The 17,803-nt window shown below is 43.6% G+C and overlaps 1 protein-coding gene across 1 annotated transcript; it reads right to left on the bottom strand.

Moving 5' to 3' along the window:
• Positions 1-2,560: 2,560 nt before the first annotated feature.
• On the bottom strand, positions 2,561-17,646 carry RGL1 (ral guanine nucleotide dissociation stimulator-like 1; the record flags this gene model as incomplete). Its single annotated transcript, XM_010011133.1, has 11 exons — positions 2,561-2,748; positions 3,408-3,522; positions 4,792-5,028; positions 6,980-7,184; positions 9,251-9,340; positions 10,075-10,196; positions 11,511-11,543; positions 12,273-12,359; positions 14,167-14,256; positions 16,112-16,196; positions 17,540-17,646. Coding segments are annotated over 11 exons (1,359 nt in total), but the record flags the coding sequence as incomplete, so codon positions are not given.
• Between the last annotated feature and the right edge of the window lie 157 nt (positions 17,647-17,803).

Below are 17,803 nucleotides of genomic sequence, written 5' to 3'. Positions count from 1 at the left end.
TGCTGGGATCTCTCCTCTCTTTCAGTTGATCTCCCGCCCATTGAACCCTCTCGGTATGTCTTTGTGCCTCCAAAGCACCCTGACAAGATGGGATTTGATGAAGTAAGGAACTTAAATTTCTTTTACCGTCTTCCCACTCATCACCTAGAGGACCTGAGTTCTTCCTGCTGCTGTGCTTCTAGCCATTTCCGTTGGTGTACCCTGACGTTTGTCTTTAGCTCTCAAGCTCCTTGCACTCTTGCAGCATGTAACTGGACTACAAAGAGCTCATGAAAAGCTACTGTTACTCAGTGGGTAATGGAAGTGAAACTAGTTTACTTGGACAACCCTTTCTAGCCCCTGTTGTTCAAACACAGAAGCCACCCCCACAAAAAACTGTAGGAATTTAAGAAAGATGCATGCCAGTAATGCTGACGGTGTTATAACCGGTCCATACCTTGTTACTGGATGTGATGTTGAAAATGAAAACAATGCAAAAGGAAGGTTGTAGCTGAAGGCTTACACCTACAGGGATACAGCTGAAACGTGGTGTTTCAAGTTCACAAGGGAGCAGGGAAGATGAGTTGTGGGAGCTGGAAGAAGTTCCAATAGTAAAAGTGATGAAGTTGAAGATAGCGACAGAGGTGGTATGAGGAGTTAAACAAAACCCAAAACCAACACCAAACAAACTATAACCCCCAGCCTGACATGCAGCAAGAAAGTCTAAGGTAAGAACATAGACTAACTCGAGGCAAACACTAGTGGAAAAACATTTAATACTTACTGTATAAAGATCACAGGAAAGCAATTAAAAAACATCTTTTTCATATATAACCTTACAGAAAGTGTAATTTTAAACTCAAGAACATTCCACTTTCACCTTAACACAGACATACACCTTTGAGTGAGCAATACTATACTTCAGAAATGGTACTGTACAGACATCAATGATGCTTACACTGAAATGCAAAGAAAACTGAACTTCTGTTGTAACCTTGCCCTAACTCTGGGCAGAGGTTAAGGCTCAGTTACAAACTCACTACCTTCACTGTCTCAAGAAGAACTAAATTGGAAGTCTTAAACTATTCAGACTAGGACCTACATGGTGCTACTTGTAAACAGAAGTGATAAACCTTATAGGAGTGTAAAACATTAACGATCATTTGTGATCGTGATGTTTGCATCATTGACCATGATGCAAAGCATGTAACCTGAGCCCAGTTTTGGAAATTAGTGCTACAGAACTGGAAGGAAACAAGGCCCAGGTATGGATAAAATGCAGTATTTGAGTCTGGTTTAACTAATACTAATGTATCTCAGAGACAGCCTTTTCCATAAGGGCTGCTTACAATCCAATGTCTTATTTATGGCTTTTAAAAATAAAATCTCTTAACTATCACTTCAAGGAAGCCAGTGTTCTGGGGAAAGCCTCAAAAATTGTTACTTAAAGTTTCACACAGAACAGATGATTAAATTCTCTATTCCAGCTGAAAGGATGTACTGTGTCTGGAAATTCATTGAATAGACGTATATGAAGAGCAAGGGAGGTGCCCGTAGATGATGCATAATAATGCTACAAGTATATAAAATCACTGGTTGGGGTAATGCTTAAAACCTGGCTATCTCAACACTCACTTTTAAAATAAAAGGTCATATAGTGTCCCCTCATGAATGAAAAATCTGAGTTAAAAGTTTTGCTCTTGAAGAGTGATTGCACATTAAAAAAGAGGTACGTCAGTCATTTCGGAGTACATACAAAAGGCATTGATTTCTGTTCAATGGGTTAGCAAAGTAAAAGGAGAACCACCCTGCAGTGGCATTAAGACAAGACCTAAATCCCGACAAATAGTACTTTTTTGCCTTCTTCATGAACAAACTATGACATTCATCCAAAAGCAAGTGCAGTCTGTCATATTAAAGTTCTTTGGGGAAAAAAAAATATCCAAAATAGGCAATTTTCTGGTGCAGAACAAGTGCAAAAGAAGTTTGCCAGCTGCGAGACAGAGCAATACACATGCTTGCAGCTTCTGATGTCCCCAGTGATGAGTACCCACTCTGATTTTTCGTAAGTTCAAATGCCTCCTGGAGGCAGCAACTGCTACTGGCACTCAGCTCACCCACACCTTCTGCAAACCAGTGCTCCCATCAGTCAGCTGGAGGCTGGCTGGGACCTCCTTCTTAGTTTCGGCACAATTGTACTGAGACTTCTCCAATTTTATAAAATAAGGTTAGACCTTCTTCTGTGTAATACTGGCACAAAGTAAAATGTTTTCTCACAAAAAGAGTTGGCTTGTATCATGTTCCTAAGACAAACGTTGCAGTCCTGTTCTCCCCTTTAACTGGGGCTCTCACCTTCCTAGGCTAATGTGCAAAACAAAACAACAAATTCTAGTCCCTACTGTCCCGTAAATCCACATCTGTCTGTTCGTATAAGGCTGCAAGGGAGAAAAGACACCTTGCTGGCTGCAGGTCTTCTGTTTTCGAAATTGAATACTGACAAATTCATTTGCTGTTATTCTGTAATACTGGATGATAGCAAAGGGAAAAGCCTCAGCCGGTTCTCCCTGTGGCCTTGCCTTCCTCACAGTGTAATTTTGCTGAGCCTATTGCTCCAACACCCCCGTTTGGCAGTTCTTGGGAGCGTTAGATTGCAATGGCTCCTCATTTTCAAATCCATGGTGACCGAAGCTTTTTTCCGCAGGATGAAATCAAAGTTCACGTGGCTGTTCATGGCGTAAAACACATTGGCATTGTCTGGGATCACCAGCTCTGCAAAAGAGGAACCAGAGCAAGTGTTGATTTGTAGTACTGCATATATAAGGAAAGCTGCAAGAGAACAGAGACTGGGTGAAAAGATTGAGTGTACGCAGCGAGGTAGTACTGGGCCCCTTTTCTTGTTCTGCTGTGCCTCTTCAGCCAAAGCTGCATCAGGTGGCACCCACAGCAGCTGCCCCACAAAGAAGGGGAGCAGGGTTGCAGAGGACAGGAGATGGAGGCCAAATCCAGGCCATGGCCAGCCTGGCAGAGGCCCTGGCAGCCACTCCAAGAGGACACTGCTCGGAGCTCTGTTTGCACAACCTGGTAAAGTGGTAGGATCCGGGTCTGCCCTGATCCATGGGGAGTTTGTACCCTGCCACCCAACCCCAGTGGCTGGCTGCACTCAGGGACAGAGAGCAGCTGCCATTCAGTCAAGAGCTCTACAGGCATAGTGCACATACAAACGTCTACCTGGCAACCCACAGCTGAGCTCTGCCTGTATAAAGTAATGTGCTGGCAGTCATGATAAATCATCCCTGCACATCCCTGGCAGTTATTCTCACTGCCAGCTGTGACATGTCCATGGCATTTCTAACATTGCTTCACATTTTACTCTTTCCTTGAAAATCCAGCAGAACCTTTCAAGCAGTAGCAGAGTTCTGATTCCCTACCTTTATCATCAGAGATGACCTGTACAAGCTCATAGTCCTCAGCTGCATCAGATTCCAGGTTATGCTTTAACAGAGCTCTCTGGAGAACAGCAGGAGTTTTGTCTTGGTTAGTTAGCTGAAAAGACAGAGTTGCAATGAGAACTTCTGCTTGTTCATGCTATATAATGGTTTAGTAATTAGCAAAGGCCTGCCTTTCTGCAAACTGCTTGGTTGTAGGAAGCATTTCAGAGAACTAAAAAAATCATGGGTCAGTAACAGAGTGCTAGGTACTGACATTTGGTGGTGGTAGGTTTTTAGTTCAAGATGACAGATACTCTATTAGAAGAAGCAGTAGTTAATCATGAACACTTTGAGAGATGAGATGCTGCTCTCACCTAACAATAAAAAGTCCACTTAAATAGCTGTGCCATCTGTTGTTTGCAGACATCAATTAATCTGCAGTCGCCTGTCCTGAATACTTTCTTTGACATCCTGCAAAGGTTTTAGGCCTTGTAACTGGGTTTATTGTCTGCTGTGGAAGCACTGTGCATCCGGACCACACAGTGGTGTCCCTCCACAGCCTTATGCAGTCAGACAGAAGATTGGTCTTGCCAGTAACCAAATTTCTTAGGCCCATGGGGACCATCTCTGCAATTCGGGGACATCAGACCATTAAAATCCTAAGATAGCTGAAAGTGCTAAGAATTACCCCTCTGTGTTGGTTACATCCCTCTCACAGGCCCTGAGTGACCAAAAGCATTTGTTCAGCAGCTGAGTCTCCATCAGGATTAACTTCAGAGATAGTGTGCAGTGCAGGCAAGTCATGTTGCCCATGGTCCAGCACAGACCCTGCATGCAACTGGCCCACCACTGCTAGAATCCCTCTGTGGAAACAGCATCAAGGGAAACACCTACACACTGGTTGCTGCTGGTCTGGCAACCTTTGCCACAGAGAGAAGATGAGTTAAATTAAAGGGCTTGTCAGCTTCCTTGTGTACAGCTCCCTATTTCCAGAAACCATCTCCTAGGGAAAGCTGGGGAACAGCCTGGCACATGGTGTCTTGTGTCAAAACTAGCAGACAAATTCAGAGCTAAAGCATCTAGCACTATCAGAAAGGCAGGAGCAGCAAAGCCTGCCCTTGATCAGAATGCTTCAGTTTGAACTTGTTGATAAAGCACAAGCTTTAATTTCAAGATCGTAACTTCCACAAAGATGGTATTTCCAAACCTCATACTGTGCTCCACATATTTTGAATTGTAATGTTTGTCATTTTCTCTTGCAAGGCAGGTTTTGATTAGTCAGCTCAGTGAATAAGTGCTTTAAAAACTAAAAGCACCATTTGTTTAAGCCTTGGATAAAGACATCATCTACACTAACAGCATTTTGCTGTTCCACATCACTCACCAGGATACTCTTGTACATATTGCCATTGTTGTCTTCTGTGCTGATTCGGATGATGCACATATCTTTGTTCTGCTGGTTGTAAACAGGAGACAGTTCTTTTGAGGTAATGGGTGTCACAGAATTAGAGCACTTGTCACTGGAGAACAGCACAGCAGGAGCTGAGATTACGGATGCCACCCCCAAGGGAGATGCATCCATAGAATAGCTGATGGAACTGGAGGTGGAGGATTCAGAGAGCTACACAACAGAAAGAAAGAACACTGTCACAAGCTGGGCATCTTTTCTGCCTGCATGAGTCATTCTGGAAGAATGACTTGAGAAAGCAGAAGGCATATAGAAAACCTCAGTCATCTGCACTCTGCCCAGAAGACTGGCAGTGATATTTCTTGCCTCCAGAAAAAGCGAACTTCATTTGATTCTTTTCACCATTTTAATGAAAACTGATATCCAATTCAGGGTGCTGGACATTGTGCTCTGCTTGCTCTTGCCTCTCAGAGCAGGCCAGGAGGTGGCAGCAGATAAAACGAACAGAATCAGGTTGTAGGCAACCCCGGCTGGGAAAGAAGAGGGAGGCACAGCCATCACTTCCTGCTCCTTTACAGGAGTGAAGATACACACACACCTCCTTGTCTGCCACCTCTCCCTGAATATTCTTTCCTTAGTGAAATTTGCCCCCTTCCTTTCTTCATTCCTTCCTTCCCTTCTTCTCCTGCTGCTCAGGGCTTGGCCATTCTTTTTGTTGGTCTTGTTCAAGAACTGCTGAGAGGATCTTCCCTCTCCCAACTTGCTTATCAAAACCACCATTAACAACTGCTCAAGCTAAACAGTTTAAACAATTTATGGATGCCAGTGTCTGGGATTTTTGCTTAATTTGATTCAGGAACATTTAGTACAATGTAATTTAAAATACCAATCAGCTAAACCCCAAAATTACTCTCTTCAAAAAAACATCCCTGAAAAGGGCTTCAACAATACAGTTAACAGAATTTAGTTCAAAAGGCAGAGTGTGTAGGAAAGATGTCTCTGTGGCTCCCCCTATCAGATCCCTTCTGCTGTTTTCCTGCCTGTATAGTTTGTCTCCCTGGATGGTTGCAGCACCTATCTACTCTCAGCACAAACACTCACAGCTTCAGCCTTACACTCATTTTGCCATGGTGTGTTCCCAGGTGCCAGGGTGCAGGGCTTTGCCTTCTCTGCAAAACAGGGGATGGATTCCAGGCTCTCCGGTTCAGTGCCTTTGTGTAAGACACTGCCTGTATGTGCTAAGAGTGAGCTGCTGTGCCGGAGGAGGTGCAGCAGCTCTGCACTGCACACTGACTTTCCAAGTGAAATTAACCTGAGCCAAGGCAAGGTGTTCATCTTGGCAGAAGCAGCTTGCAGGAGGTCAAACCCGCAGGGTTAGTCAACCCTGACCTTACCTGCCTGCCACCTGGGCAACTGCAGCTGCTCTGTCTTCCCCAGGATTAGGCTGTTACCAATGCACACATGCTTCCACACCTAAAAGACACATTTCCCAGAGTGGAGGCACAGCCTTAGTGCAGCTGGGCTTTGTGAGCACACAGCTGCTGCCAAAGCCAAAGCCAAACTTCCTTTTCCAGCTACAGCTGGTTGAGGATGGACACAAAGCGGGCTGCTGACAGCAGAATAACTCATCAAGCCTGAGATATTCAAGGAGGAAATGACTGGCTGCTGATCTTACTACTCTTCAGCTGATCCCATCTCTTGTTTCATTTGGTTTTATTTTTGAGGACTTAGAAATCCTCTTGTCCATTTTACCACTAATGTGCCATGAGCGAGTGTGATGCTCAGGCTCCTCACCCCAGGCTTGAAGGTAGAACTAACATGCCCCATCCATCTCAAAAAAGAGAGTTAGAGACTGAAAGAAAAATCCATCTAGGGCTTCTCTAGGGTCTCACCTAAGCTAAGAACACTGCCAAGCACAAGAACATCAGGTTTCAGGGAAGGAGAACTTCTGTCTGCCTTGTATCTCAGCAACATAGAAAGGATTGTGCAAAAATCCTGACTTACATTGCTTCAATTTTTACGCATCTATTTGTAGAGCCTCTCCATTCCACTAAAAGCAATGCTCTGGTCAAGACCAACAGGCTTGGGAAAGCGTCTAGGGCCTGCCTGTGTGTCAACAGTCTCTTACAGGCTATTTATGCTGACAACAAGGCTCAGACTATACCTTTTTCTGAGACTCATCAGGAGCGTCAAGAGTGTCAGGAGTGTCTACGGGACCGATGCAGATGTCTTCAGCTTCAGAGTGGTTAAACTCACATGATGAAACACTGGCTGAGTCTGTGCTTTCACCAGAGCTCCCACCTGGGGTAGATTTAGGTTGCTCTTTGACAGGTGTGCTATGGGCAATCATCTCAGAGCCTAGAAACAGTCTAGTATAGAAAAGAAAGCATAAAAGCCAGTAAGTGAAAGCAGGACAGAGCTGGGCTAAGCAAAGCTGTCACTTGGTTCAAAAGTCCTATGTATTGTTCTGTTTTCCTATCTTGAGTGGCCTGTTGTTTTCATTTCCTCTATGTTGTTCAGACAGTTTGTCAAGAGAGCTTGTTATACACTAACACAATGCCTTCTTGACCTAGCGTACCCACCAGCTGCAAGGCCAAAATCAGAGCTAATGTCTCTTCTTCAGACTGTTAGATTTTCAGACTCACTTGCTAGTACATGTCTGATGGTAAATCTGATGTGTTCACAAAACACAGGATGAGGGGCAAGTTTGAGGCATGGCAGCTGGCTCCATCTTATGCAGTCCTGCACTGCTGTCACACCCTGACAGCAGGGCAGAACTGCGTACACAAGGCAGCAGTGCAGGACTGCATACACAAGGCAGCTCAAGACCTACTCAGTCACCATGAGTGAGTGAAACAGTGCATGAAAGGTAACACATGGCCATACACCAGGCAAAGGTTTCAAAAGGCAAATTCATCCCTGCTGCAAATTTTTCACTCCATAAAGGAGCCACAGATACCAGTTTCTCTCTAAGAGTCTGAATGGAGATGTACACAAGGAGATCACAAGAAAGTGCAAATTACAGGCTCTCTCTCTCTGAGACTCATTTCTAAATGCAGCTCAAGTAAATTTAAATGAATGTCAAAGGAAACACTTGTATAATATCTTAAGTAGAGAAGCAAGGTGAATTACATGTTAGTCAGCATGCAGTTAATGGTTTAAGACAATTTAGAGAGGTGTCACTCACTGTTGCTGGGATGAATTATGCCAGCCTTTTCTACAGTATTAATTTGCATTAAAACACATTCAGAGTGCAGATGAAACAGTTCTTTAGACAAAGACTGCACAGTGCAAACAAACTCAGTATGGTAAATTACAACACAGCACTGAAATACAATCAGAAACGAAAGAATAAAGCCTGTGCTCTGCAGCAACACTTACTGCACACAGCTTAGGCACAGGCCAAGGAAGACCCAAATGAGAGGTCACCCAGAGTTCAGGCACTGTCATCTTCAAAGGTCACATTGTCCTATCACCACCAACTCAGACTTATTCATTGAAACACTTTCTGAACAGCTTCCTGGACTTTTTTCTTGTGTATCAGAACTCAAAACTCCAGATTGGAAACATCTATTGTTTCAGACCGTAACGTGCAGTAGCGCTGACATGAAGCAAACAGCAACTGGCTGTTCTGAGGAAACTATGTACGAGAACCAAGTAGGAAAGGACAGTTGGTAGTCCTGTCAAATTCATCATTTTCCCCCTCATCTTGATTATGCCACTGGTATGTGGGAGTCTCTTCATATGTCCCTTTGCATCAGGTTCAAATTTCTCACCTTGAAGATACTTTTACATCAGTCGTTGATCTCTGCTTTCATTCCCTGCAGCTTTCCCTGAATTCCTGATAGTCTGTTGTTTCCTGTGTCTGTTTAGCTGTATGCCCCTGTTCTCCACCCATCTACTGTTTAAATCTCTGTGGTATTAGACTAAATTGGAACACATCCCCATGATTTTTTTCCTTCTCTAATTTAAAGGTAGTTCGGCAGATTGTTTCACTATCAAATCCCTTTTTGATAACCTTAATTTTCATATTAAAACCCTGCAAGGAATTTTTTGCATGTGTATAGCAAACTAGACTAATAATAGGCCAGACTTTATTCACATTTACTTTGTTTTGCTACTGCATTCAGGGAAGATATTACACAATAGATACTGAATTTATAAACTAGCACTAAAATGGTTCCTTTTTCTGACACCTTAGAAAGGCTTGCTTGTTACTAATCTCTTTCATCATTAATATTCCTCATGACTACAGATAACAATAGAAAGGAACAGCTTCAGACAGAATTATGTGTTTCTAGCTGATGGTGTCTTGAAGCAATTCAGTGGTCTGGATCCCCAGCCAGGTTTTTCAGCTGGTGAAATGAGTACTACTCGTGTTAACATAAGCCTGAACAAATCAGACACCAAATGCCCTTTGCCCCATTGTACTCACAGGCTGAATCTCTTCACCATGCTTTTCCGAGATTTTGGTGAAGTGGTGCTGGTGTCAGCAGCTGCCTCAACCTCACATGAAAGGTTGTAACTGCAGAACAGAAGCCACTGGGTTAATTTTACAGGCAAGACTATTAGAGATTTCAAAGTACCAATATTCAAAACATTTGAGAAACCTTCAGGTATTCCTACTTCCCACGTTGCAGTTCCACAAAGAGGAACATAGCTGTGTGTACATTTTACCACGGTGAAGGGGATATTTCACTTCTTTAGAGTAGTTCTAAAAACCAGTGCTTTTTTTGGATTATGTTCATCATGGATAAAGCTGGCACAGTTTTTTACTACCACTCAGTACAACGCAGTATGTATCTGTGCTTACACCCTTAGTGCAGCAGGGGGGTATTCCTCTACCTAGTGGAGACACTAAAATGCCATAAACCAATTGTCTCGGGTTGGCCTGGCAGCACGTGCAGCAGCACAGAACTCAGCAGGGCTGCAAAACCCACCCCAAATGCCTGGGAAGCACTCAGTGAGCTCTGCGTTGCTGGGGCTACCTGCTGCCTGCATCCACCAGCTGAATGCTCAGTGGCTGCATCTTGACATCCCCCAGGATCAACTTCTGAGCACGGGTCTGGGCACAGAGACAGCCGAGACCCAACAGACTATCTCATGTCTTCTGCTTAGCAGAAGGCAGATGTATTTCCACTCTCCCGGAGCAGCAGTACATACCAGTTCCTGTAGGAGGATAACTTAAGGCTGACATAACCTCTCTGCAGGTGGGTGTGGGGTATGAAAAGCCTGCTTTGCCAGCTGGACGTAACCTACCTCTCCGTGTCAGTTAAATGCTGCTGTCTTCTGAACCACCGGATGAATTTTTGGTCTGGTGCCATGCAATAGCTGTTACATGCAGATTGTAGGAGCTTAATTTGGGCAATTACTTCAAATTCCTAAGAAAATACATAATCAAAAAGAAATTCTAATTAGAAAACATGATAAAGCCATATTCATTCATATAATAAACACATAGAGCAATAGAGCCAGGACAAATTTAGTTTGAGTTGAAGTTCAGTTTCAGTTGAGTGACAATTTTAAGAACCAGTTTTTCAAACAGTGAAGTCCGTTCCCAAATACCAACTGAAGTGTAATGCTAGTGCAAATGCACCAAACAGCAGCACTGCTGGTTGTTCCTCTAGGAACAAGGGTAGCGAAGGTCATAAATCCTTCAGACTAACCTACCGACTCACCCCTGTGCTGGTCAGACCAGCTCTGAGAGAAGAATCATGCTCTGAACTTAAGTGGTTCTCAGGCAGCAAACAAGGGTCATAATTAGGGGTGCCTGTGATGAAAGCAGAGTCTGATCCTCCTCAGCTTTGCATGTTGTGCACTCACACTTGCACCAGAGGAACGTAAAACAGTACCCGTAATACAGGTGACTAGAATGTGCGTACACACTTTGCCAAAATAATTCTTAAAACTCGCTTGTGTTAGAGGAGGTTATAGAATCAGGATGTAGGTATGGAGCTGAGTACTCTGCCTGGTTCAGAGGGCAGCTCTGCCACTGGTTTGTACGAAGCTGGACTGATGGTCATGGAGAAGCTCCTGTATTGCACTGTTAGCATCCTGAGCTGTTTAGCTATACATACAAGACAAGTCTGAGAAGTGGACTGTAGAACTGGAAGCAGTTAAGGGAAGGAAATGGGTCCATCACAGCCAAAGCAAAGTCTCCTTTCAGACTCCAGAAGGGAGATTTGGCATGACTTAATTCAGACAAATGCAACCTTAGTACCTTTACTCCTACACAGCATTATCTATCTGGCCAACAAGGATCAGGCTGAAAGGAGAGACAGCATTTATTTCTCAGTCCTGTGTACCTAGTTCACTCTCTGCAGCCTTTTACCTACAAATAGTTTACTGCAGCAGAAGGAAAATATTTACAAGCTGTATCTTCTGGAATGCAAAGGTTTCATGCCACCAGATCGTATTCAAAACATAGTCTCATGCCACATGTAAATCCCTTGGAAGTAAGAGGCCTGAGCTCCTCCTCCCCTGTTGCTCACATCTAAAAAGTAGGTTCTGTTCCTGCAGCACCCCCTGCCCCCCACACATGCTTTGGAAGAAGCTCACAGCATTTCAGGGATCTATTCTTTCCTCATGAACTTGAATTAAAATTAACAGCTGTTGTATATGCCTGAGCAAAGACAAATGGCCTCACTCTCAAAGAGGGCACCACTTAACGAAAACTCACAGAACATTCAGCTTACCCTTCGTCTCTTCTCAAAATTTATCAGGCCACCCTGTTGGAAGGAAAGAGAAGTGATCAGACTAGAAGAGCACATGCTCAGTTGAATTTAATCGCAAACAGGAAGAAGTAGCAAAGCTAATGTAAAGCACAGACCTGCCCTGAGGAAGTGCCTTCTGAAAATACCTGTTTTCAGACCTGGTATAAACCACAACACTCATCTCTCTGAGTCTCCAAAGGATACCTGTCCTCATGGCCTAATGGCAGTCTGCCCCAAAAGAAAAGCCCAATACATGAGTGCTCGTCAGAGCTGTTTTGGGATCGGGTCTGAAGAACGCTAGTGGGGTTTTGCATGCAAGAAACAAACTTGGCTTTTGCTTGGGCTGTGAGTTTGTGTTTCTCAGTGGGTTTACCTGCTGACCACCAAGTATGGACAGCAGGGAAACTGCTAAGTTGACTAGTCTGAGTCAATACTGAAACATGTCACTGATCAGTCTGAAGACCTGAATTTGTGATTCTGTGTGTTTTACCAGTTATTCACAGAAATCATTATACCTAAAATGTTTTCAGAAAATAAAACATAATAATGGAAAACTACTGCCTTCACGTTTTCTAACCTAAGGAAACAAGACAAAATACAATGTTAAGCTTTTCCCTTGAGATAAATGCACCCAAGATTCTTGTTGCTAATAAAACTGCACACTCCTTCCTGGTAGAAGATACGGGAACAGACACACACAGTGGTGGGAGAGCAGGGAGGATTCAAAACATCACCCCAGATTACCTCAACATAGTCCGGAAGGGCTGTGTCAAGCATGATGAGATCAGTGAGGAAGGTACCAAGGTAAGGAACTGTGCCTTGCATGACTCCCTGCAAAAGATCAGAGCAACACTGGATTGACTGACAAGTTAATTAGAATGCTAGAATGCTCCTGTATAAGAAAATGAAGTAAAAGTAATCTGCTTAATCAAACAGTGGTCTTACAAATTATGTTTTCTTTCATTATGTGTATTCTCAGTTTCTAATCCAGAATTTAAGTCAAATCCTAAGGAGTGCAGGATGCTCTTGCAAATATTGCCATATGGTTTTATATTACAACATTGCCACCATACACTGATTTCTAACAGTGGGTCATCAGAAAACTCTGCTTGTGGAAGAAGCGTAGAGCACCAGGGACAGAATCTCTTGGTTACCTGCTACAAGAGAAAGAGCTGAGGAATGATCCTAGGTAGCCTGTGTAGGCAGTTTCTCCACTTCATTCCAGTGGATTTTTACTTAATGATATTATACCATGTGACAGTCAAGTCAAACCAAGTCACCGTTTTTTTTTCCTCCAAGAAATGACCGTCTTCCTCAGCCATTTGCTGCATTTCGATTACTCAAATTTTAAACTTTCTGGGCTCCTGGCAGTTGTACAGTTCAGGCTGTTTCTACACTTGTGAATGAAATGTTTGTTTCTACTATCCAACAGGATCCATATTTTTTCCCAAACAAATAGACAGAAAATAATATTCAGCACTTTTGCCTCCAGAAGCATCCCAGATTTCTCTCCCCCTGTCCTGTTAAATCTTTGCCAACTTCAAGACGAAAGCCATTTTCACCAGCAGACTGGAAACCAGATACGTTTTACAAAGCAAACTCTGTAAAAGCCTGCGCAATTTTCAAGCTGGTATGTCAGAAGATTCATGAGTTTGTTTAAACGTAAATGAGATTTCTTTTCTGGTCACAGCTAATTTTCTTTATCACAAGAATTCCAGTATTTACATTATGTATTTTACTACATGGCTTTCCTTGTGTTTCTCTCTCAGGCTTAACAAGAATAGTTAATGGAATTCTTTCTTGCAGGATAGAAACAAGACAGTTGAAACTCAGGAACTCATGTTTATATTCATCAATCATTTATTACTTTTTTATATGGCAGGTTTAGTAAATCTTCTGAAAACTTGAAACTAAGGCCAAACTCTTGTCTCAAGGTCCATCCCAAACAGCAGGCTGGGATGTGAAGCATTTGCAAGTGGGAATGGGAAAAGCAAGTCCATATACCCAGTTACCTCCTGTAAGGGAAGACTGGCACCAGGGAACATAAAGTGGCTTCTGCATATGTCCACCAAATCCTGCAATCTTTGAGCATTCCCATCATCAGATCACTGAACGCATTGGCAATGCTGATGCTTTGCGTATCCATTTCCTCCAGCATTTCAGTACACAGGCAGGTGATGCTGGAGTAAAAGGACAGCTAGGTTGCACTAAACACCATAGCATCACAGCTTGGCATGTCAGCATAGGCCACACAGCTTGAGCTGTGTGCAGCACAAATCCACTTTGTAATTGTTAGTACACACAGAAGAACAGTTGTATGTGTCGGATCATCTCTCTCTCTCTGCACATCATATGTATACACACATAGTATTACCTTCTTACTACAGTCCACAGCATGAGGGAAATACAGCTATGGGAATATATCTACAGGGACAAACACTTCGATTGCATACTCAGTCTAAACCTTTTGGTTCACTTGCTTTGCATTAGTTAATCAATAGCATTGATATGATTGTTTTTCATAAGCATTACCTACTGCACATTCACTTTGTTAAACACTTGTCTAGATTTTGCTTCTTCTATAATTCACCAATTAGGGTTAATCATGTTACAAGTTGAAAAAGGACCCCAAACACACCATATCTTTTTGAAGTTGCAGTCGCCTCTGTGTCCTTTTCTGATTTTCTTTCACACTGCTGTCCAGATTCGCAAATTTGGATGTTCCTTCCTGTGAGTTAAAAGGGAATTAAAGGCAATTAATGGAGGAAATGAAAGTAATAGGTTTTTAGCTCTGCAATTTAAGCTTTCCTATGAATGGATGAGGTATTTCACAACAGATCTGTAGCCTTTATTTCCTTGGGTCCATACCGGATGCTGGGAGTTACTGTTATTTTTTTCCAGTGGTCAGGCCAATAGGGCATGAATCATTATCGATGTCTTTTTAAGAGGCGCAAAACAACAAGTCTGCACTTGTGAAGAGCCTCTCATTACGATGCTTGCTCCTCTCAGTCCCAGTTAATGAACAGATCACTCAAACTCTGTTTCCTTCCTCGGCTGAAAGACAGGAGCAAGTGAACAAGAAGTGTTGTCTCAGTGTCTTCAGGATACTTGAAAGGTAAACTCAAGATTCTCTAGCAGCAGCCGGCAGGCAGGCACAGAAACTAAACTGCAGCTTGCAGCAGAGCTGTTGTCTGGGGAGGAGAGAACACAGTGCTCCCTCTCTGTGCCGGCAAACCTGTCTCATATGGCATTTTGTCTGCTCTGCACTTCGATTTGGAGGATGGATGGGCATGGTCAAACACAGCTTCCCTAGAGACACTATTTATAGTGAAATGAAACAAAGACTTTAAGGATTCAGTGGACACGAATCCTCCAATCGTTACAAAGCGGTCCAGGACAAGACGTAGGAGAGAGGTTCTGGCTATTCTGTGGAATTCTTCTCCTCTTGCTACTTTCAAAATATCTCACCGGCTTTAAAGTTTAGTGACAGAGGTGGATAAACGCCTGATAAACAAAGCAGACTGACAGGTTTGAATGTGTTCACCCATCGTTCCTCAGCAAAACACAGTGTTTCAAACACCAAGGCAAGGGGGTAAGGTACAAACTGACTGGATACAACTGCCAAAAAGTCAACGGATTAGCCAGTTACTGGAACCTTTTTGATGCAAACAGAAAGTACAGCTGCAAGCATTGTTTAGTTTCTACAGAATATAAACTTTCCCTGCTGTTCTTCCTCACTCCTTTCAACCTCCTGAACTTGGGGTTCACCCAGGAGAGCATGCAAGTCAAACTTTCAGACAGAGCCTGCTTTGTTGTCCATCTGGCCACACACAGAGCAGGAAGCCTGTTCCTTCAAAATTCCCAGCTCTGTTTTCTAGGCCCAAGAAAGGTATGGGTTAGTTGGATAAACATCTTGCTTTCATTCCTCAGCTGAAGCTGAATGGCATTGTTCCAGTGAAGTCAAAAGCACCACAGTGGTGCAGCCCAGTTGAGGATCTCATTTGGAGCTGCTCTGCACTCATCAGTGCAAACCTCAGCCTTTCCAGGTCTCCTCAGAGGTACACAAGCAAGCGGCTCATCTCTCTATACATACAGAGCAGTATAAAGCCAAAGTGCTGACTTGTAGCTCGTTTCAGCAAAACTACACAGTGAAGCACGCCTTCACTCTGGTTGTGGCTCCAGTGCTATTGCAGCTGCAGTACGGCACATACAACTATTCTGGAGCTAGACATTACCATCCCCAAAGGAGCCTTACCAAACTACAGCAGTGTGACATTCAACTTGAGGGGCTCCAAGGGGTTCTGACCTGCTTTCTTGTGAACAAGTCCATGGCAAATCTGTGCTGCTGCAGCCTGGTGCTTGTGGGTATCCAAGCTCAACAAGCTAATGCTAGTGCACATTTTTTTCAGGAACAATAAAATCACCTCTGAGCCCAACAGAAAAACACAGGTTTCACCGACCCGTCTTCCTGAAGCACTACATACAGTAGTTCAGGGAGAGATGAGCTTTGGCAGCTGGTTACAAAAAACATTACCCTCAGCTTTAACTGAGATCACAAGCCTTGCAACTCAGCTAATTCTCACCTTCATTAGTAGTTCCCTGCTTGTCAGGTAATTGTCATGGTCTGAGAAGATATCACCCAGCTCTTCAAACATCAGCATTATGTCCCTGTACAGGAAAAAAGTAAATAGTTTGAGTCACTAGTAAGCACTCTAAACAGATCAGATCACTGTTTTTTCTCATGAATCATTTACAGTTGGGCATATCAAAAGATTAACACAACCAAAATGCAACCAATGAGATGCTCCACATCTGCTGGGAACCTTCCTGGGATGTTCTGGTGCTCCCAGGAAAGTCAGGCCTTATTTGACAGCATTGCTTAGAAATACCATAGCTGCACATACCCTGAGCAGGGTTTTTATACACTGCAGGCTGTGAGGTTGTTGTAAGGAAGCAGGTAAATGGATACAGAAGAACAGAAAAACAGCTGTGAGAGGTATCCTACATACTTTGTTTTTGCCCTGGTCCATGCACTCTAAAGCTGGATGCATTGAAGTGAACAAGTCCCTTTCTGTTGTCCAACACTGTGTTTACAAGATGGCAATATTTTGACCAGGAACAGGAACACGGGGCAGTGGAAGGAAAGACCCACCTCTCTCTAGGAACAGGTTGCCCAGGGAAACTGTGAATGAGCCATCCCTGGCAGTGTTCAAGGCCAGGTTGGACGGAGTCTTAGGTGACATGGTTTAGTGTGTGGCGTCCCTGCCCACGGCAGGGGGTCGGAACTAGACCATCTTAAGGTCCTTTCCAACCCTAATTATTCTGTGATTCTATGAACTATACTGCCTGGCAGTGACATTTTCCTTTGTTTATCAAAGGCAAGGGAAAGAAATCTATTCTTCCCAAACTGAATGAGCAGAACGCCATCCTTCCTACACAGAGATTTCTGGTGTCTGTTTGGCATACAGTAAATATGCCAGGTATTCTCCTGTACAAAGTATTGCTTTTAATACAGGTTTGGATTTTGTTGTTTGGGGATATATTTAAGGACATGTCAGGACCAGGAGAGGATTATTGAGGGCTGTAGCAACCTGGACCTCCTCCAACTTCATGGGAGAGAAGACAATAGGCAAGTATCATGGGGCTGTTATGCTGACCACCTGAGAGCAGTGTCCATGACCTGGGCAAGTAGCTAGTCCCACAGCTTTTTTAGAAGAGGTTGTGGAAGATGTAATAAACTACAAGGGACAGAAGAGACCCAGTATCACGAGGGCAAGTTGTCCCCTCGATATGTAAGAGGAGCTCACAGCAGTCAGACCCAAACAAGGGGTCTGAGCCTCACAGGAATGAGAAGTTCTTTGAACAGAACAGATGTCCACGAAGGAGCAGAATACGAAGACTGAGAAGAACAAGATGAAAAGAAAGAACAATGAGCTTTTTGCCTTTGTTTGGGACTAGCCACTTTGTGTTTTTGTTGGGGTCTAGCCACAGGAGCAGAGCGGGAGGCTTACTTTGGAACGCATGCCCAGGTCTTCTTCAGCCGATAGATGGAGTTGGACTGCAGCGCTGAAATGATGGCCCTTAAGGAGGAAAAATTCTTCAGGATCCTACATTCCTGTGAAAGAAGCGGTTAGAAATACGGTTAGAACCACTTCTAGAGGTTAGAAGCATTAAACGTCAGCATTGCAAATATGTTTACGCTTTTCTGTTTGACTGGTGTCATGCTTGCTACACATTCTCACATCTAAGCAGGCAGCCGTACCAACACTGAGCAC

This window comes from Nestor notabilis, unplaced genomic scaffold (genome assembly GCF_000696875.1).
Source record: "Nestor notabilis isolate BGI_N333 unplaced genomic scaffold, ASM69687v1 scaffold8103, whole genome shotgun sequence".
Taxonomy (NCBI): Eukaryota; Metazoa; Chordata; class Aves; order Psittaciformes; family Psittacidae; genus Nestor; species Nestor notabilis.
This window is presented reverse-complemented; position numbering and strand designations above follow the sequence as displayed.